Source organism: Phoca vitulina, unplaced genomic scaffold (genome assembly GCF_004348235.1).
Source record: "Phoca vitulina isolate PV1807 unplaced genomic scaffold, GSC_HSeal_1.0 scaffold67, whole genome shotgun sequence".
NCBI classification, from domain to species: domain Eukaryota; kingdom Metazoa; phylum Chordata; class Mammalia; order Carnivora; family Phocidae; genus Phoca; species Phoca vitulina.
In genome coordinates, this window is record NW_022589770.1 from 7,529,729 (window position 1) to 7,551,274 (window position 21,546).

Here is a 21,546-nt window from a genome sequence, read left to right on the forward strand (position 1 = left end):
TCATATATGACACCAATTTTATTCCCAATTTATCTTTCTACTCTCCCCATGAAAACTATGCTCTAACCACACTGACCTACTTTTATATTTTTGAATGTTCCATGCTCATCCAAACTTCTGTCACTTTGCTCCTGCTGTCATTTCTGCATGGAGTACCCTTCTCTACTCCTGAATTTGGTAAATCCATTAGCTTTCCTTGAAGCCCACATCAAATGTGACCTTCTCAATTTTATATTCCTTACTTTCCCCTCCCCAAATCCACAGTACCTGGAACTATGTCTGAAATCCAGGATGAGCCTAATAAATGTTTATAAAATCTCTGGGGTGCCTGGGTGGCTCAGTCCTTAAGTGTCTGCCTTCGGCTCAGGTCATGATCCCAGGGTCCTGGGATCGAGCCCCACATTGGGCTCCCTGCTCAGCAGAAAGCCTGCTTCTCCCTCTCTCACTCCCCCTGCTTGTGTTCCCTCTCTTGATGTGTCTCTGTCAAATAAATAAATAAAATCTTTAAAAAAATCTCTAAAAATATGATGTGGTGGACTTGGTTTTATTGAAGTTTATATGAAATGAAACCTTACATTATACAATAAGTTATCTGAAAAGCTATGAGTATATAATATTTTAGTAAATCAAATGTATTCAGAAAATCAATTCAGTAATGCTATTTGAAAATTTAAAAGATACTATTAGTACATGCATTCTCTTTCACTATCACATTTTGTCTACTTACCTTGTGTACATAGCCTTCAGATTGCTTAGTATAGGGAAAACCAGTAATCAATTGTTTGTACATCACCTTTTTTTAAGTTTTTAAAAAATATTTTATTTATTTATTTGACAGAGAGCGAACGAGAGAGCACAAGCAAGGGGAGAGGTGGACGGAGAGAGAGAAGCAGGCTCCCCACTGAGCAGAGAGCCCAGTGAAGGACTCGATCCCAGGACCCTGGGATCATGACCTGAGCCAAAGGCAGACGCTTAACCGAGTGAGCCACCCAGGCACACCTGTGTGTATATAACGTTAATCTTGTTTCTATTTCTTGAGTTGGGAATATCAGATTCCCCATTTTCTATAGTGTATGATTACTATTGTTAGTATTTCTTTTGCTGATTTTATTGAAAATATTTGTTCAGACTGACCAGACTTTAAAATTCTTCTTTGGGAATATAGTTTCAGTAGCCCAAGATCAAAAATAGTAAAAATATTTTATGTTAGAAGATAGGAAGAAGAAAAAAATTAATGACAGTCTTGCACGAGTGCATAGAAAAGGGGGCTGAGGAAATAATATTTTTAATATTTTATTTTGAAAACATACAAAAGGCTGGTAAGTGATAAGAGAATGCTATTTGGAGTCAACACAATCAATTGAATGGTAACTGTAGAACACCGTATCGTGTGTTCTCCACCTTTGTGTCTGGCTTGTGGACCTCTAAGATACTGGAAGAGGAACTGGGAGGTGAAATGTATAAATGGGTAGTTCCTTTTTCAATGAATTGAGAGGTAGAACATAGTAGCAATCAGACACAGTATCAATTGTCTTTTAAACAAAGTGAAGTTTTTATCACTTCAAAATGTGACAATGATTATGATTTTGTTGTGACTTTGACCCTTACACTAAAATGTATGCCGATGCCCAGGGGGAATTCTAGTTTCAAAAAATTAATTGGGATCCCATTTGTAGCTCCACGTAATTGATTTTAATTAATAAATTAATAAATGTGTCTTCCTGTTGTTCAATGTCAACAAACGGAAAGGTATTTGCATTTTAACATTGTAGAAATTCCTACTCCTGTATTTTAATCAGAGATTTACTATCATGATTTTTCTTCATACACAAAGCACAATAGCTGATTTACATTGTCATATAGTTGACTTTTAAAACGTGCCCCAAATCTTCACACTCTCTGCTTATATACCATGGAGTTGGTGCAAACTACCATTTTTTTTTTTTTTAATCTCTACCTTCACACCCATTTTCAGAAATACTACCAGTTCTTAAATGTTGGGGTCTTCTCTAGGATAACTAGGCTGCTTCTCAGCTTTTCTTATCATGTGTTCAGGAAGCCACTTTCTCAGATTCAGGGTTAGGGTTAGGGTATGTGCTTAGTATTTTGCCATTCAGGGACCTCTCCAGAGGGTTAGGGTTAGGGTTACTGTTAGGGTTAGAGTTAGGGTTAGAGTTAGGGTTACTGTTAGGGTTAGAATTTGGGTTAGGGTTAGGCTTAGGGTTAGGGATTAGGGTGAGGGGTTAGGGTATGTGCCTACAACCTACCATTTTATTTTTTTTTTTTAATGTTTCAAGTTTTTATTTAAATTTTGGTTAGTTAACATACAACCTACCATTTTAAATAGAGTTGAAACATAGAACCCATTAAAAAAGGTTTTGACTCTTCCCAGTTTTGAAAAACAATACTTAGAGCTCTAATTCTAATGTGCACGCATAAGGAAGAAAGTAACAGAGGGAAAGTAAATAAAGGAAGAAATTTAACCTATTATTTTTCAACCAGGTGTTTTTGTGATACTAATACATAAGAGAATTGGTTTTATCATTAGACCCTAGACTGATTAGGATTCTCCATTTTTTCATAGTCTTCATCATAGTGTTGATATTGATCCGTGAGAAGAGGCTGATTTGCTTCATCCATGTTGTTTCTGGCCCTAATCAGGCAAGAAGCACCCCCGAAAATGACTGCAACCAGTAATAAAGCAGCGACTACTGCTATGGTAACAATCTCAGAAATACTAAAATTCCGACCTATTGGAAAAATAAAAGGAAAACAAAGAATAAACAGTAAAATAGTTGCCACCGAAAATCAGATACCCTAAACTTAGGCAGTGTTGCAGGCATTTTACCAAATTCTTCATATATAATTTTTACTGGCCGCATTGCTGAGGATAGCACTGGTCATCTTGAAGGCACGTCCCAATTTCTCATAATAAGTGGACCCTATTGGGATAGTTATTGTTAATTCCATTCTAAAGGTTGAGAAAATGGTGCTGTAGGGTTTGAGCCACTTGGGTGACTTGGTTAGTAGGCACTAGAGTTGGTTTTGGAGCACAAGTCTTTCAGAATCCATGTGCTGTGCGCTCTTCCACCCTACTGCCTTTGTTGAGAAGGGACTGGAAATTAAACAAGAAACTTCAATTTCAAAATCTCAGAAAAAGCAATGAGAAGTATCTCACTCCATTTTTTTTTTTCATAATAAAGATAACAAGGCACAATTATGTAGTAGAAAAATTGGGGCAAATTACATGGGCCTAAGCTCAAAGTTCATTCTCCCTGCCTACTAAAAATGTGATCTTTGACAATTACCCTTTCTAAGCTAATCATGGCTAGCCCCTTCTACCTTATTTGTAAAGTGAGGATTACAATTGTTACCTCAGAGAGTGGTAGGGATTAATGGGATAGTGTGCTATATAATCAACTTAATTCCAGGTCAGAGCAAGCTCTCAACAAATGTTAAATTCAATCTCTTTATCCCGAAATAAAAATCCACATAACACCTTCTAAATCTAAGTGGAAATTACAGGCCACAGAATACTGTGACTACCTTAAAAGGCAACAAATTTGCTTTGGGAAGTTTCCACAGTAAAGGTACATTTTCAATACTCACTTGGCCACTGAACTTCATAAGTATATCCCAAATTATCTGGAGCAGTAACAAACATTTCTATGTTGGTAACTGGGGGCCAGAATGGCACCATGTTGTATTGTCTATTGTGCCCAATTGGGGCATTTTCCAGTGGAAACGTGGATGCATCTAAAATATGCCAAAGACATCTTGTTAATAGACATAATAAAGTTAGTATTAATAGATTATTATGTTCTGAAGGTGACCTGAAATATTCTAGGATAACATAAAAATTTCTTTTATATTTTACACTGCATAAAGACATAAACATAGTTTCACTACAGCAGAAAAGGGAATTGCATAAAACAGAGTTCAAATGCTTTGAATACGGCACTAGCATATCATTCAATAGATCAAAAAAGTTTAAAAGCAGGGAAGTTTTAGTATTTTATCATCTATGATGATCACTAATTGTTTGATTTTTAAATTACAGAAACTTATTTGAAAAAATTCATTGAACTTATTTTTCCAAAGATGGACCTGTAGTTTGCTGTAGCTTCATCTTAAATTTAAATTTGAGAGGTACTGTATCTAATGGAAATTTGTCCTTGAATGTGAATATATCTGTTTAGTATTCTTCACTTTTTCTGTTTATCTTCAGAGATATAAATATTAACTTATCTCCAGATTTTACTCTGTTAGAAAAAACACTTACAATTTCAAATCAAGGTCCTGGAATATTATTTACTTCCTGCCACCTCTCCTCTTTCTACTTAAATGCAAGTTACAGGTGTTTATATTATTAGTGAGTTTCTGTCATCAGGGATAAAAGGAGTGATATGCTCTTTGTGGCAAAAGATTATTCTTTTTTGCTATTGTTGTTGTGCATTTATGTTGATGCAACTAAACCAGATGGGATAACTCAAAACCAGAGTTGGAAGTGGGCTTGGGCAGGACATAAGTGGGAATATATTTAGAAGAGCTGGAATATGTGAGAAGGCTAACGGAGTATTAGATTTTTCTGTTTGCAAGAAGTATATTATCTGAACAGTCACTGTGATCCTGGGAAGCACAGAAGAGTGTTTTAGCATCTACTTTGAAAAAACAATTGATCATAAAAATGGTATGTAGTGTTAATATTTTTGTGACTTTAAATTTACTATGTATTAATGCTAATTAAATATTTATCTATTCAAATCTGTTGAGCTTTTTCCAATGCCAGACACTGGTCTAGCCATGGAGGTGATGGCACTGAACAAAACAGACAAAATGCCTGGTCTCAAGGAACTCACATTTTGGTGTATTATTTTTAATTATTTATTAAAGTTAGATATTAAAGTTAATAATTTAGATAATTTTTTAACTTTCCATTTCACCTTTCTACTAGAACCTGACTTGATCAGCCTCAACTCAGTTCAGCATCAGCTGTGTGATAAAGTCATACCCATTAAAATGAGTGGAGGAATAATCATAAAAATAACAAACAATAACAGTAGAATTGTCATGAAACTTTCCTATGCAAGACCCTTCAGTGGCTCCCCATCTCAGAGGTTCATCCAACATCCCTCAGGATCTCCCCTTGTTGTCCCTCTGACCTTATTTCCCATCATTTTCTTTCCACTCTCCACTCTGCTCCAGTCACAGTGGACTCCTTTGTTCATCTAGGGATGATCTTCCCTCATGCATTTACCTCATACTCCCTAACCCCATTCCTGCTTTTCTTTGTCTACAAAGACTTTCCCCAATCTAACATACTATATATTTATTTACATATTTTTACTGTCATTTCTACTAACAACTAGGAGAGTCCCAGGAGGGAAAATATTTTTGTGCGTTTTTTATTCTACTGTATTTCTGGTACCTAGAAGACTACGTAAGAACAGTAGGTGCTCATACTCTATTTTCCAGCCTTACTGAGGTCCACCTGACAAAAAATTGTCTATATTTAAGGTGTGTGACATGATGATTTACAAATGGTCAGCAGGTATGTGAAAAGGTACTGGATATCACTAATCATTAGAAAATGCAGATTAGAACCATAATGAGAGATCACACGTCTTAGGATGGTGATTATCGAAAAGAAAAGAGATAACAAGTGTTGGCAAGAGTGTGGAGAAATGGGAGCTGTTGTGCACTGTTGGTGGGACTTGGTGCAGCTACTATGGAAACAGAAATGGAAGTTCCTCGAAAAATTAAAAATAGAACTACCATATGATCCAGCAATGCCACTTCTGGGGGTGTATGTAAAAGACATGAAATTAGTATCTCAAAGAGATGTCTGCACCTGTGTTCATTGCAGCATTATTCACAATAGCCAGGATATGGAATCAGATAATATTTGTGAAAGGATTTGAGTTTATGTGTAATTACTTCGTTTCTCTCAGGGCAAAATAGTAGTGATTGGTCCTAGGAAATGTATAAACTGCCTCTTCTGAAAAAACTGAACTTCTGGAGTACTATATTTAAAACTTAATTCACATAATTCTCACTTAAAAAAAAGAGACTTGAATTAAATGTGCACATGGATACAAAATGTTAGTGAATAAAAATTAACATTATATTAAATAAAGTTTGAATGTTCTGTACTGTTCTACCTCAGGTCTAATGAGAGGATTCTGTAACTGACATTACCCTGTGAATGACTATAATTTCCTTCAGCTGTAAAATGTAACTCTTATTCCATTCTGACCCTAATAATTTTATAATCCTATGATTTCTGAAGAGTTCTCATTATCTATAAAAACGGTTTAATACACCCTGAAAAATAATTCCATCCTCCACTCATAGACTTATTTTCAATAGAGACTTCTACAATAAGGATAATTTTAGAAATCTTCCCAATCGTTTTATTTTTTTCTCTAATATAGTTGTTCTATGACATTGTTTTTCAAGGGACATTTGCAGATACATGGACTATTTAAGCAGGTGGTTAATTGTTAGTGTTTAGTGTTCATGCAATTTGTAAGTGTTTACATTGGCTTGTCCTATAATTTTATGGCCATATTTTGTCAGAATATTCTCCAGGTACCCTATTTTTCGTTTATGGTGCTTTTCCCTCCACTACACTCCAGGTAACTGAGAGATCTTATGCTATTTATAGCACAAACAAAGGGAGCAGGAAGAAAATAACTAAGAAGAAAGGTGTTTATCTGGTTCGTCAATGACCTTTAATGGATTGTTATGAATGTGAAATAATGATCTTTTCAATCAAGATATGTAAGGCAAAGGAATACTTGTTTTCATGGTTGAAAGAAAGCTCCCCTTAAAAGACTTGCCAGAGTAACCAAGATTCTCCACTTCCTCTTACTTCTTAAGTAAGTGTTAAGTAAGAAAAACTTACTGACAGCCCTGGCATTTTGAAGGGCTGCATAACTACAATTCGTACATTGTTGTCTAGTTCCCAGAAGTGTATGTTTAACGGAAGTTTTTGTTCATTCCTAAACCTATTAACTCCAGTTTACTTGTTACTGTCATAAAAGTAATATAGCTAAACATACATAAAATGATAATTATGATTGTGGAAAGAGAGGGATTTTGTGTTCTATTAAATATATGAATGCTTAGGAAATATTTGTTGAAGATGAATGCCTGAGATATTGGGTAAGAATTAGGAGTGAGCACTATGGTTGTAAAGATAAGGTAGACATTATGATAATCTAGAATAATACTGCACTCATTGCATCTCAAGGGTTGTTTATTTCTTGTTTCACTTAAAAAATAGACATTGTAAATTGTAGATAATTCATTATGGTTGTAGGTATGTATGTAAATACATATGAAATAGGTGGCACTCCAATCAGTGAATTCATAGCAGGTGATGAATGAATATTTACGTGTAAGTTATTTGTTTCTTCAGTGATTTTCTGATGGAACATACGATTTTGATCAACACATTAGTTAATTCCCATAATCAGGTTGGATTAGAGGTTTCTACTGCACACACACACACACACACACACACAAAGAAATAAGAGACTGGTCGAATTGGATAGATAAATCAATAGATAGTTAATCCCCAACATTATATTTGTGTGTGTGATGAAGTAAAGGCACAGAAGGCAAAATTTAGAACAGTTTTGAAATATGAAAATGTATAATGTTTTAACCAATAGAAGCACTGTCATTATTTGAAAAGTAATGTGAGCCTCTCGGCTAAACAGAAGTGAAGAGAAAATGGCCTTTTAAATAATATATTTTTTAAATGCATTAAAATGAAGTTGAAAGAGATTTTCTATGCTGTGATAAAAAACCAATATTAACTTTTCAAGTTGGACAAAATTTCCATTTATAGGAGGCCAGAAGTAATAAAAATCAAAACTGTGGATTGTGAGTATAATTTTTTGTCTTTTAGGTATCGAAGAAGAGCTCAGTAAGATTTTTTTATTCACAATAAAAATGTTCCAAAAAAAAAAAAAAAAGGCAATGCCAATGTTCATTGGAAGATATGGGGAAGAAAAAATTGGGCAGCATGATAGTCATCTTTTCATACTAAAAATGAGAAGAGATTACGTGCTTAGTCCGAGTGAATGCTAGTAAATATCCTCTTCTAACCATTGTAAGGGATGTTTTGTCGGCATTTTCAAAGTAGTTTGGGATATTTGGAAACGGCTAGATATCATAGCTGTTTTGTCCTTATTTTGAAGTGCAGTTTAGATGTGTCAAGTGCTTGCTCTATAGTGATAACTATAGCACCTAAGCAGTCTCCTTGGTGAGCCTGCAAAAAATCATATGAAAACATCTTACCAGTATGATATCTCCTCAGCCATTCATCAAAGACCGCATCAGTGAAAGTATGTAGGAGGACAAAAATAGGGTCATTTGGAGATAAATGGGTTTGTCCCCCTGTTCCATTCAGAAATAGATGAGCCAGATTGTGAAGGCTTCGAATAGCAGGGTCATACTTTCCTGTGGGATCGCTGTAACCTAGATATAAAAATAGGGGTGAGAATAGTAAAAACCGTCACAAATATCTTACTTCTCAAATCAGCAACAGTGATTGTATAGGGAAACAATTTTTCCTAAGCTTGTCAGGCCAATTTTTACCTTAATATAATAGCATCGCTTCTCTGGACCTATGGTTGGTGACATTTCCTGCTATGCCCAGAGCTAGGTTAGCTTTAAGCCAGTGGCCTGACATGCTAAATGTAGCCTCTAGGTGAAAAATAATGACCTGCAAAGGATACCAGTCAAAATATATAGAACACACTATTTTGACAAGGCAAACATTGGTCTAGTGGAAATAAAGACAAGGGAAGTCTCTAGCTCCTTCTAAAAACTGCTGACACAATTGGGAGAACATCCTTCTGATTGTCCTAGAACTTACATTGTCAGATGTTACTTTAGTTTCCTACCTTATTCCTTTTGACTGTCAGCAGATTTATTTTTGGAAAGTTATCTTATTTTTGTGGAAAAGTCACAATTTCTCAGAGCATTCTTACCATGTCTGTACTAGTTTTAAACATCTGGAGAGCCTATTTGTTGAAACATTTATATAACTTCTGGTAATTATTGGTATTCTATATATATAATACATTTCCAGTATTCTATATGATACATATATATGCTATTCCCATATAATATGTACATATTCCGTATTACATGTATTATATATTTCTCATATTATATATCCCATATTATATATTATATGTATTTTCCATATATATTTTCATATATATTATACATATTATATATATCATGTCTATATATATTGGGCAGAAGGTGAGGATAGATCACAAATAAAAATGGAGGGTCTATGATGTGGGATGGAGTTATAAGTGTGCGTGTTTGGCTTTAAGAATCAGAGGTGGGAGAGCAGGGAAAGGTTACATTTTATAAAATAAAATTAGAATTTAAAATACATTAACCCATTTGTATAATTACTCTCACTATTTAGCCATGTTTCATACATTTATTCCATTATTTTATTTACAAAATGCTTAAAGATTGCCTGTAACATACAGGGCATGCTGGTAGGCTCTGGTCCTTTCATACATTCTGTCAGGAAATCAGAATAATTTGTCTTTTGATTGGGCTTCAATAAGATGCAATCTACACATTCTTTTAGAAATTAGCGCTTATGGCCTTAGTTTATATATACCAGTTTAGTCAAAATAGAGTGATTATTTATTGAATAATCCCCGAATCAGTGCATTCATATTTAATTATTAAAATTAACATAAAGATAAAAGAGAATGGCATGCAGTTTTGGTGATAAAAGGGGAGAGAATTGAAAATAATGATGAGATACCTATATCAAGTATCTCAGATCATGGGGACAGAGAGATCCATTCCCATTCTTCTTTAGGGGGAAGAGTCTAACATATTTAATGCTGTATATAATGTGAATTTTGACAGTAAGAGGTTTATAATACGTTAAATGTGATTCTGTTGTTTTAAAACTTTAAATATGTTTCAATAATGATTTAGAGATATCAAAATTTATCATTAAAGACACTGGACTTAGAAAATTTGGATTTGAAATTGTGCTCTGTTACTGAGTATCGTGGGATATTCATTTTAGCTCTTTGGTCTTTAGTTTCCTCAGCTTTAAAATGCTTTGACTTAAATAAGGAAAATCAAATTAAATATCATTATATGGTAGTTGAATTTTTATAGACCTTTAAAAAAAGTTACAGGATGATACAAACTTAAATGAAATATATGCCCCAACCAGGCTTTATTGGCTGTCAGCTAATTGTTTAGAATTTTTTATTGTTATTTTTTAAGAAAAATTTTAATAAGCTCTCAAAGTCTTCAATATTATTTGACTCTATTAGAATTTGATATAGTTATACACCTAATGATCAGCCACCTAACAGATTTGAGTTTAAATACTTTTTAGGTACTTAAGAGATTGAAGAATAATTTCCAAGGGCTTCTCCTATGATAATTAAAAAGAGTTTCATGGTCTGACACTTTACTTAACAAGTTCTTTATTGAGCAGAGAATTGTGACTGCATCGTAATTGGAGGCAACATTCATGTAAATTCACAGGATCAGTGTGTCTTTCAAAGATTTTTCAAAGAGATCTGAATGTGAACAGTTCATTGTGGGGCTGTGATAACCAGATGAATTCAAAGCGCTGATTTCTTTTACTTACCTTCCACAGTGTTTCGGAAACTGTTTGTAGAATTGGAATAAAAAGGAGGGGTGTCGAATAAACCAACTTCCAAGCACTGAGCGACATCCTGTGGTTCCGGAAGACGTTGCACCATTGGTCTAGCCACATTTCCAGCTGGATTTCTCCTAATTGGCCCACCCTCGGTACCTGGAAAAAGGATGGGCTATGTAAACATTTATAGAATATTTAGAGATCTTATCTTTGCTCTTTAATTTTTATACATAGCAAGAACATGGAAAGATAGGTTCTCCTTGGTAGAAGAGAAAGTTTTAAAAAATACATACTTAGGGGCATTACAGTGAGAAAATTTAAGTTATCATGCAAGCAGAGTTAGATTTGTGATACATAAAATCACTGGAAGAAAAAAAAGGTCACAAAACAGAGGTTCTGGTATTTGTTTAATCAATGTATGCTTCTGTAATGAGAATATATTAACATCAAAATTCCTTGGAAAATTGAATTTTACCAAAATAATCTCATAAACCTAAATTCCACACTGAAATCTATATTTCACATATATGTGAAATTTTGTACTCAAATGCTATTTGTTTCAAGCCTTCAGAGAAATAAAGAAAAACAATCTAAAATTTCTTTGGGAGGTGGTCTATATTTCAATAGATTCATATTTTACAGCAATTGATGTGAGCAAATAATTAAACTTTTTAAAAGGCAGTAAGAAAAACAGGCAAACAAAGAGCTGTGATACTAGGGGTAATAGGATAGGTGCCTTAAGGGAGGGAGGGAAGGAGAGAAAGAGAGGGGAAGAGGCAGACAGGAAGGTAGAGAAGGGGCACAGAGAGAGAGACAAAGAGACAAAGAGAGACTGAGAGAGAATATCAATCCTTTCCAGTTGGATGACTCCAGAAGGGCGCCATTAAAGAAGAGAGATTTGCAAAGAGCCCTGAAGGACTGAGGAGAATTTTCAGGTGAAATAGGAGAAATGTTACAAGTCAAACATTTTAGGCAGAGGTAATAACGAGAGATGCTAAGCTTTCTCCTATCTGTAAGATAAGCTCTGTCAGAGCAAGAACTCTATCTGTACATCCCTTAATCTTGGCACAGTGCCTGGCATAGAATAGATGCTAAATCATCATTTGTTGTATGCTGATGTATGGAAAGATCGTGTTGGCTATAAAAGAGGTCCGTGTGGGAAATGGCTTGCCTGGAGTAGAGGGCGATGTAAGAGAGTAGTGGATGGTGAGAACAATGAAAAGCTACAGAGCAATAGGAGAAAGTTATATTTAATTCAATAGGAAGTGAAGAGAAGTCTTAGGTAGGTGGGAGGAGAGGAGATTGGTTAGGAGCATTTTGCATTTGTCTGTTCCGGTGGTCTCCAGAGAAGCGTGTGTGTCCTGAGAGTATATGCAGAATAATCCACTGGGGTGAGAGAGGTGATATTACAACCTCAACTTGTATTCATTTTACCTCACTCATAAAGCTTACTCTGTTGTAATGTTTATTATAATTAACATAATGATTAGTACCTGATGAATTAGCATAGCAAATTTATTTATATAATATAAAAATAAAACATATGCCAAGATTGAGATTGGAAAGTAGATGTACATTTTTTAGGCATACATTATTATTAATACTTTCAGATACCACTGGGTAAACTATCAATTCAAGTTTATGTTTTAGGGATTATTGTTCGGGAGGTGTCAATAAATTCCAAGAAAAATTTATAAATTACATGGGTTTCAAAAACACTACATTTCTAATTTGCTCTCATGGAGTTTCATAGTGGAGAATTCCGATAGTAAAGAAACTAGTTTAAACCAGTTTAATTTAACCCAGGGCTATTTAGATTTGTTTGCACATGGACAACCTCTGCCAATGCACCTAAAAACATCGTATGGATTGGAGTCTTGTGGAGTTTTCACGCAGGAAGGAATAAAAAGTTCTGAGTGTCTGAAGGAGAAAGTAGATTTAGGAAATACTGTGTAGAAACAACATTTTTCTTGTGATGGATCAGCGATGATATTTTACTGGTTAGAAGAGGCTTAGGTGTCACTAATTCACTCTTTCAAAGTTACCAAGTTTGGTGCATTAATGGGACATTGGAGAGACATCGTGCAACAAGCCCATGATAACACAGGCATGGGATATGCAAGGAAGATTTGCCTTAAAAATGTTCATTCATGGCTGTCCTGTAAAAGATGATCAATGGAACCACAGGAATGGATCATTTCATCCAAAAACAGTAGAGAAAGGAAAGAATCTCTAGGAGAATTACTTTTTTTTAAAGATTTTATTTATTTATTAGGGAGAGAAAGAGAACATGCAAGCACAAGCAGGGGGGCGGGGCAGAAGGCAGAGGGAGAAGCAGGCTCCCCGCTGAGCAGGAAGCCAGACACAGGGCTAGATCCTAGGACTCTGGGACCATGACCTGAGCAGAAGACAGAGGCTTAACTGACAGAGACAGCCAGGCATCCCTTTCTAGGAGAATTATATAAGATATCATATTAAAGTATTTGGCACCATATCAGATACATAGTATGTGTTGAATCAACTATTAGTTTCCTTTTATCTTTCACTGGCCTAATAAGTAAAATGCTTGGTATTTATATCTTGAGCTAAGACAAGGAGTAATCTTCAAATTTGTTTCATTTAAAGTACATAATCTTAATTTTTCATGAAACTATGTGTCCTGTTATGAGACTTAGACTAACTGACCAAAAGACTGTGATGAAACAGTATCTTCTCTCCTATTTACCCACGTAAGCTGTGCTATACTTTGGTATCCAATCATCTGTATGACCAGAAAATGTCTGGAAAAAATCCCAGGCCAAAATACAATGGCCTGCTCAGAGATTAATATTTTGGTATCTAAAGATATATTGATTCTCAATTTTATTTCAAGGGGGGGATCACTCATTCAGCATGCCAAACAAATAAGAAATTTATTCTAAGTTTTAAACTTCTATAGAAAAAACTTAATACACTGTCACTTCTCTCTTCCCTTATTCCTATACACAGGTAAACAATCTTCTAATGGTGAAAAAAATCTACTGATTTTTTTTTTGTTCTATTTAGAATATTCTTTTTTTAAGAATATCCTTTTTTAAGTTTATAAAGGAATTTAATATTTTAAACTTAAGAGAATATATGTAAAATGTACTATGAAGATGTTAATAAAATAAATTCCCCAAAATCTAGTTTTTACATGGAAGAACAAGTTTAAAATAACCAAGCATGCCTGAAGAAGAAAAATAAGACGGGGTCGGGAGACTCTAATAATTAAGACCTTGTGTTAGTACCACAGAGACTAATAATGTGATCCAAGGAAGAGAATGGTACACTCAGAAACAGATCCACATATAACAGAAACTTGGCCTAAGGCAGAAGTGGCATTTAAATCACTGGAGAAAGGATGCTAGCTAAGACAGCTGGTTAAACTTTCTCTCTACGTGTTCGCTTTGAGAGAGATGGAAAGTAGTTAGCAGGCAGACATTTTCTGTGTAGTATCTTCCTTTTCTTTTCTTTTTTTTTTAAGATTTATTTATTTATTTTATTTATTTGAGAGAGAGAGAGAGCGCGCAGGGGGAGGGGCAGAGAGAGAGAGAGAGAGAGAGAGAGAGAATCTCAAGCAAACTCCCCTCTGAGCACAGAGCCTGATGCCAGGCTTGATCCCAAGACCCTGAGACCATGACCTGAGGCAAAACCAAGAGTCTGACACTTAACCGACTGAGCCACCAAGGCGCCCCAGAATCTTCCTTTTCTTAAAGATATCCTTCACATCACCTTTTGTTTTTGACCCTCAGACTAGAATTGTACTCTTTGGGCACTTCAACTCTTTCTGCACATTTCAGATTTCCCAGGGAAACAATTTTCTATGAAATTCTAGCACAAGACACATGACTACTAAGCAGCGCTGAGTGTGCTAAGAGGATGATGAATTTTATATAACTATACATTTCCAAAATAAGAGAGTGAACGTTTACAGAATAAGAGAGTGAGCAATGCACTAACCAAATTGCTTAAGGGAAGCAATATAAAAGTGTATAGACACTTTCTGTCTGCCCTGGAATCTTAGAGATTGCCTTGAATAGCCCCAGTGTTCAAGGAATATATCTGTACATTGATTCTCTAAAGTAAAAGTAGATTTTCTTCTGAAGTCCTTAGTAGAATGAAGGGCCTTCAGGCAACACATTTAACCTCTTTATCTAGTAGGGAATTCTGAATCCTGGATGTCATTTGGAACTTACTATTACAAAGGGTTCCCAGGGTATCATAATCCTCCAAGGATTCACAGACCACTCGCCATTGAGAAAAGACAGAATTCAGGCTGATAAGAGTGGGATCAAAGTTGCTTCTGGATCCCATCAGGTCATCGGTGCAAATGTCACAGATGTTCCTTCCAGTCGCAAAATTCCAGTAGGGAAGGGAGAACGAAGGATCCTGCAACATTTCCTAGATCACAGAAACTATTATTAGTGTTCTCTGCTTTTGTTTAAAATTCTCCCTCTTCGCTTGGTTTTCTCCCTGGCAGTCTGTTTCTATCAGCTCTCTTGGGGCAATTAGAACCAGTGAGTATATTCGTGGTGTCTGAGGAGCCAGAGGAATTAAATACCTTATTTAGCAAATCTTCTCATATACCACAAGCAATCATTGAGGCACTAGAGAGAATGAAACTCAGCTCATTATAGAGAAGTTTCTGCATATGATTTTTTTTAGGGGGGGAAGTCTTCCCTTTCCTTTTTAGGCAGGTAATTACAGTTCTATTGGTTATACCAAAAAATCTCAATAATAACTTTCACTCCTTGACACTTTATCTCCTTCTGTTTTCATATCTTTAATTCAAGCATCACTAAGTCTGGGTCTGTAGCCAGATCCAGCCTTTAAATATGTTACGTAGAGCAGTACTTTTTGTTTTGTGTCTGTCTTTTAAAATTTAACTTAAATGACTTTAGGCATTTGGAGTCTGGTCTTTAAAATGTTTTGGGGGTTAGCAAGCGTAGTGGAAGACACCTACGGATTAGAACGAGGCAGACCTCAGTTGTACGTTCCAGGTTTTCCAAGCACCAGATACATAGATTTGACTTTTCACGGGTTACATAGGCTCTTTCACACTTACCTTATCTGCCTGGGCACTGAAGGTGTTTTACTTAAAGACCACTGCTTTAGAATCTAAACTGTGAAGCCTTGGGTTTCTGCTTTAAACAAATACTGTCAGGAAATATTAAACGGAAGCAAAATATTTCTTTGTGCATACTGTTCTTTAGCCCAGGAACCAAGTTTCCCTTCAGAGCTGACCTCAACAATTTTAAAAGTACTGGACTCAAGATCACATGCTTATTTTATTGAGTTCCCTAAAACATGTATTTATTGTACTTGTTCTCATTCCCTTAGGCCTTTGGGGAGTTATGTTTAGAGTGTAGAGCGTGCCATTGTTTTATCTCACCTCCAAAGCATTTAGTACATTTCTGCTTTTTTACTCTAAGCCCTTTCTAGGAAGCATCTCCTTGTCCTCGGGGTATTTTAGAGGACCAAAAGCTTTCCAAGGTATCCTCGGTTATTGAGCTCCAAGGGTTTAGAGTCCTTGTTTAGAAGCCATTGTTCTGATTCACAAAAATTAGTGACAGCTTCCAAGGGATCATTAAGAGTCAGTTTGTGGTTCAGAACTGACATTTGGGAGCTGGAGCATATTCATGTGGCATTTCAACTGTGCATTACATTTAGACTGTAATTTGTTGGATCCCTTGTGCTGTTGGGTTTTAAAAATGTAAGTCATAGAGGTCGAAGTTTACACAGGAAAAATCGAAGCTTTCAGATACTTTCCACCTGCCCTTTCGTTTTGGTGTGCCCGTGGGAAAATGACTTGAAGGCACGGAGATCTGGAGTTGATTACAAATGACAGATTTATCTACTCATAATCTACTAAATGTCTTACTTGTAATCAGAGCTATAAAATATGAAGTTGAGAGTAGCAGATGAATTAATTTAATCACTCTCAAACTGCATATGTTTGGACTGCTTTCATACCAATATTTTATTCTGTATTTTAGGGCATTAATTCTCTCTCTTCTAACCATTTATTTTCTTGTGATAATGCTGAACACAGGCATACTGCAAATCAATAGATGAATCTAAGCACCTTTTCTGCCCTCAGATATTTTCAGATTAATTTTTAGATTTTAATTTGAGGGAAGGAATCCATTTTACTTAGAAAACAGGTTCACTTTGTGGATTTCCTAGTTGAGATCTAATAATTTAAAAGTTCATTTGAAAATTCCAATACCTTTCTCAAGAAAAAGCAATTGGCAAAAGAAACTATAATAATAAAGTATCTGTGTTAGCGGGATGCTTTAATGTGGTTTGAGCCTCTCTGCTTAAAAATAAGCAGGAGATACTTATGTTTGGGTTGAGGTTCACTTTATGCCAAAAATGTTGATGCCTTTTAAGTAAAAATGCTATCTGATTGATGAGATATTTTATTAGGTTTCTTCCACAAGCCTTGAAGTGGTACGGACCATGGGGACAAAATGGCATTCAATGAAAATATGAGAGTATAAATGGAAAAGATTTTTTTTTTCATAATTTAAACCCTGTACCATATTAGAATCATCAGGTGGTCTAATGGGGGATGTATTTGGGACTTGGTAGCCTGAGAAGTGTATGTACACTTGTTTCATCCAAACCAGGAGGAGGGGGTATTGGTTTACATTCGAGAAGGAAGACATAGCAAATGAGAGTCTTTTGTTGCAAGCTATATGAAGATCATTTTTTTCAATTACAGAGCTGTAGAATACGCCTAACACTTGAAATCACACCTACAAATGTCCCAACTGGCTCCCTCGTTGTTGATGTTATTCTCTTTTCCCTTCACGAAAGATAAAGATTAATTAATGAGTAAGTAATCTGTACAGGGAGAAACTTCACAGAATGTCAAAGGCAGAGTAATCACATGTTTAGACCATTGAGAACCAGTGAGTTAAGATGACTTGCAAACTGGACCTGAGAACTGAAACGTTTCCTGCGTACCTGCATGTCTCTCTCCAGCTGTAGGAGGTGGTACCTGTGCCACGTGAGGAAGGCGGGTCCCTCGTGAGAGAAATCCACTGCAAAGCTTTCCTGGCCTGGCCCAAGGAAAGTCTTTTTGACTGAGTAATAGTGTGTCCAAACAAAGTAGTTATAGATGGAAATGTTCTCAAACTGTGGCGTGTTGCGATCGGGCCCCAGTATTTCTTCTGATCTCCTGGTCGCAATGACAAACTGAGGGTGAACTGTGCGCTTTGCCGTATCTAAGGCCTGGACGAAGTAGTTCTTCTCTTCTGCACTTAAGTCCAGAAGGTTTCTCCTGACTTCAAGAAGGTTCAAACATGAAAACATCGGCTTCGTGAGCATAATCATAACACCATGTCCCATTTACCCACTAATGATAATTTGCATGCATGCTTAAATCATGTTATACTTTTTAAAATATCCCTTACTAAAATGCCTTCTTTAGGCCTGTTTACTTGCACGCCCCCATCCCCCGAGGATTTCTGTTAGCTTTCTTTAATCTGACTGTGGACTTTATGATTCTGTGATCTTATATTTATTTCTGCTCATCATGGGCATATTTGGGGAACTTTCTGCCTTCTTAAAATCATAAACCTTGCAGAAACATGGCAGAGTGGTTAAGACCAGAGACTTATTCTATGACTCTGCACACATTTTTCTGTCTCAGTTTTTCATCTGTAAGGTGTATGTAAAAACAATATCTGCTTTACATAGTTGTAAAGATTAAAGAGGACACACATAAAAATTATATCAGAGCCTGGCTCATAACAAAGACTCAATAAAAGTCTTGTTAAACCCTTGGTCCAATGTTTGGCACATAGAAAACAACCAAGTATTGCTGGATTTACTCTTTAGAGCCTTGTTATTTATTGCTATTTAATAGGGCACAGACGAGACTTGTCATCTCAAATGGCTGAACTTGATCATAACAGTGGGCAGGTCCGTCGTGCGTTAGCAAGGGCAGTGGAAGAAGCTCATGGTTTAGAGCTAGACTGACCTCAGGGGTGAATTCCAGGGTTTCCAGGTCCCGGCTATATGGATTAGACCTTTCTGAACCTCACTTACCACAATTAACATAACTACCTTGAGATGTTTCTGAAAGGTCTAGTCGTAAACACCTAGCACAGTTCCTCGAATAGCATGATTGCCCAGTAAATGTTTCAGAAGAAAATCCCATTACTCAGATCTGAGCCTTGACTCTTTAAACGGTATAAACTTACTAGCCTCTCCAGGCCTCAGCTTCCTCAGTTGAGTTATAGGATTTCCAGGTATTCTTCCAGTTCCGATGATTTAGTTTTCTCTTAAATGCATTGAGTCTCCGGAAGAACTGTGTCTCCACTCATATCCCCACTTACCTATGAGAACCCTCTGGTCACAGGCAGCTCCTCTCCATCCAGGACGGCAAGTCCCACAGTTGTGTCCTGAGAAATTGTCGTTGCAGAGGCATGTCCTGTTGAAGAACCGTGTGGGCCAAGCCTCCCGATCATCTCTGCCGTCATGGGGGTAGTGGGCGCTGTGGGGTCGGGAGTCTGCAGTCACTGCTTCACACCTGCCCCGCCCCGATGAGGAGCCACAGCGGTCAGTCCCGGGCCCAGACAGGGGGGACAGGTCTGGGCAGCACACACCATTTCTTAAGGCCTCAACAGTCGCACACTCTCTTGGGAATTGAGCCCAGGTCTGATGAAAAAAAAGCAAGGGCAAGAAGATGCATCCCAGAGAGAGGAGTTTATGAGCTTTCATTCTGCTCTAAGCAAGAGTGAAGAACAAATCTCTGGTTTGCAGCCCTTTGCGCAGAGACTGAAGCACATAAATAAAAACCAGGCTGAAAAGGAGAAAACACAATGAATTACCTAAGTTTTCTTTCTGTACTGTTATAAACAGGCATGAGCCCTCCCCAGCCCCCTTCAAAATGCTTTTTATATCTGTAAAATGACATTTCTAGCAAATCATAAAAATAGTCATTTACCTTTAAAAACTTGACATGTTTAATACCTACATAATTAAATCCCCTGTCCTAGCATTCAGCTTTCTTCATCTTAGATTTCTATTTATTAAAAAAAAATACTCATCATAGGTGTCTCTTATCGAAAGCACTCATTAGCAGGTCACAGCCATTAATTACATTTAACCATGAAGCTGGAAGAAGAATTGGAAGCAGATCTTCAGCAAGTTAATTTCCGTGACTTGAAGTCTCCCGTCCTAATGGAGCTTTGGCGCGAGTCCACCCACTCCCCATAGAGCTTCTCTCCAGTACCTTACACTCCGGAGGGGATTCTCTGATGAGCCCCTCTTAGAGCTGTGTTTTATATTTGCTTCTCCCCTGATGTCAGAGCTGTTAATGCCATGTGGGTTTCTGCTTGATAACTAATCCCGAATCTGCTCACCCAAACTGGGAGGGGCTGGTCCTCTTCCCCACCCTTTACTAATCCCCTTTCACTCCAATGAGTTTTTCTGCCCTTTAAGTACTTGGTTAGCACATGATTCCCTTCCCACTGATTTCCTTGTGATGCTTAAGGTTTTAAGCAAAGGTCAGAGGCACTAATTTGGAATACAAGTCAGAGAAACTAGAGAGCTTTTGTTTGCATTGTAGAGATTTAGGTTTTTCCCCTTTGATTTGTATCTTCAGAGGCTCAAATGAGATTAGTTACGTTTTCTCAGTGACACAGGGCTAGAGTTGTACTTGTATCTGATGGTCGCTTTTGATTGGGCATGGTCTTGAAACAGATGCTACCGTTCTTATAGTTTCTATGGAGAATAATTGTAGTAGAAAAGTCACCAGATACAATGACATCAAATCACATGGCTTTGCTTTCCGTGGTGCCTGCTGGTGTTGACCACCGGGTCCTCCAGCTCCCTTCCCTCCACTGGGGTAGGGTCCCTCTCTGTGGCAGAACATCGCAGGGGTACCGCTACTTCTGCTGTTTAGATGACCACTGACTGTCTCCTTCTTCCCTGCTTTCTCTGCAAGCAGTCTTGAACCAATGGCACTAATTTTAAATTTTAAATATGTTGTGGGAATCTTAATGGCTTCATACAAACATTAGTCAATATCTCAAGTTTTCATATGCACTTGGCACATTTAAGGGTGAAAAATAAGGTATATAGAATGATATTTAGATAATCTTTTCGGTTATTTTGATTTTTTAGTCTGACTTCTTACTGGATCAAAGTAGATTATCATTCTTCTCTCTCAAATAAAGGTGGTAGTAATGTACCATTGGCGGTTTCTTAGTTTCGACAAAGGAACTGAGGCCTTGTATGGTAACATTAGGAGAATGGAGTGATGGATATATGGAAACTCTATTATCTGTGTAACTTTTTTTTTTTTTTAAAAAGATTTATTTATTTATTTGTTTGAGAGAGTGAGAAACAGCATGAGAGGGGAGAGGGTCAGAGGGAGAAGCAGGCTCCCTATGGAGCAGGGAGCCCGATGTGGGGCTCGATCCCAGGACCCTGAGATCATGACCTGAGCTGAAGGCAGTCGCTTAACCGACTGAGCCACCCAGGCGCCCCTCTGTGTAACTTTTCTGTATATCTAAAGTTAATACAAAAATACAATGTTTATTTTAAAAAGCTATTTTTAAAACTAGGTAATCTATTCATGTATATCCACATATATATTCATGATATAAGTACACCCAGTGTCACATTATGTTGAAAGACAAAAAATGAGGCTTTGCCCTTTGCGCCTCCTTGTTATGTAATTCCTACAGTCAGCTCAGGGTACCCTGAGTGCAGTGTGATGCATGATAGGCGCAACGTGAGGGCATGGTATCAAATCACGTAGTATTAATTAAATACAAGAATAAAATATAAAAATGACGCTCTGATCTTTTCTTTCTGGACCTCTTTTG

General features: G+C 36.7%; 1 protein-coding gene across 1 annotated transcript; it reads right to left on the reverse strand.

Moving 5' to 3' along the window:
• Positions 1-2,269: 2,269 nt before the first annotated feature.
• Positions 2,270-19,997, reverse strand: TYRP1 (tyrosinase related protein 1). The gene is made up of 8 exons (XM_032392425.1): positions 19,659-19,997; positions 19,048-19,514; positions 17,672-17,991; positions 14,896-15,100; positions 10,667-10,834; positions 8,311-8,490; positions 3,610-3,756; positions 2,270-2,750 (listed from the first exon to the last, which is right to left on the reverse strand). The coding sequence occupies exons 2-8, from the start codon at positions 19,430-19,432 to the stop codon at positions 2,545-2,547; spliced, it is 1,611 nt and encodes a 536-aa protein (XP_032248316.1). The 5' UTR covers positions 19,433-19,514; positions 19,659-19,997; the 3' UTR covers positions 2,270-2,544.
• Between the last annotated feature and the right edge of the window lie 1,549 nt (positions 19,998-21,546).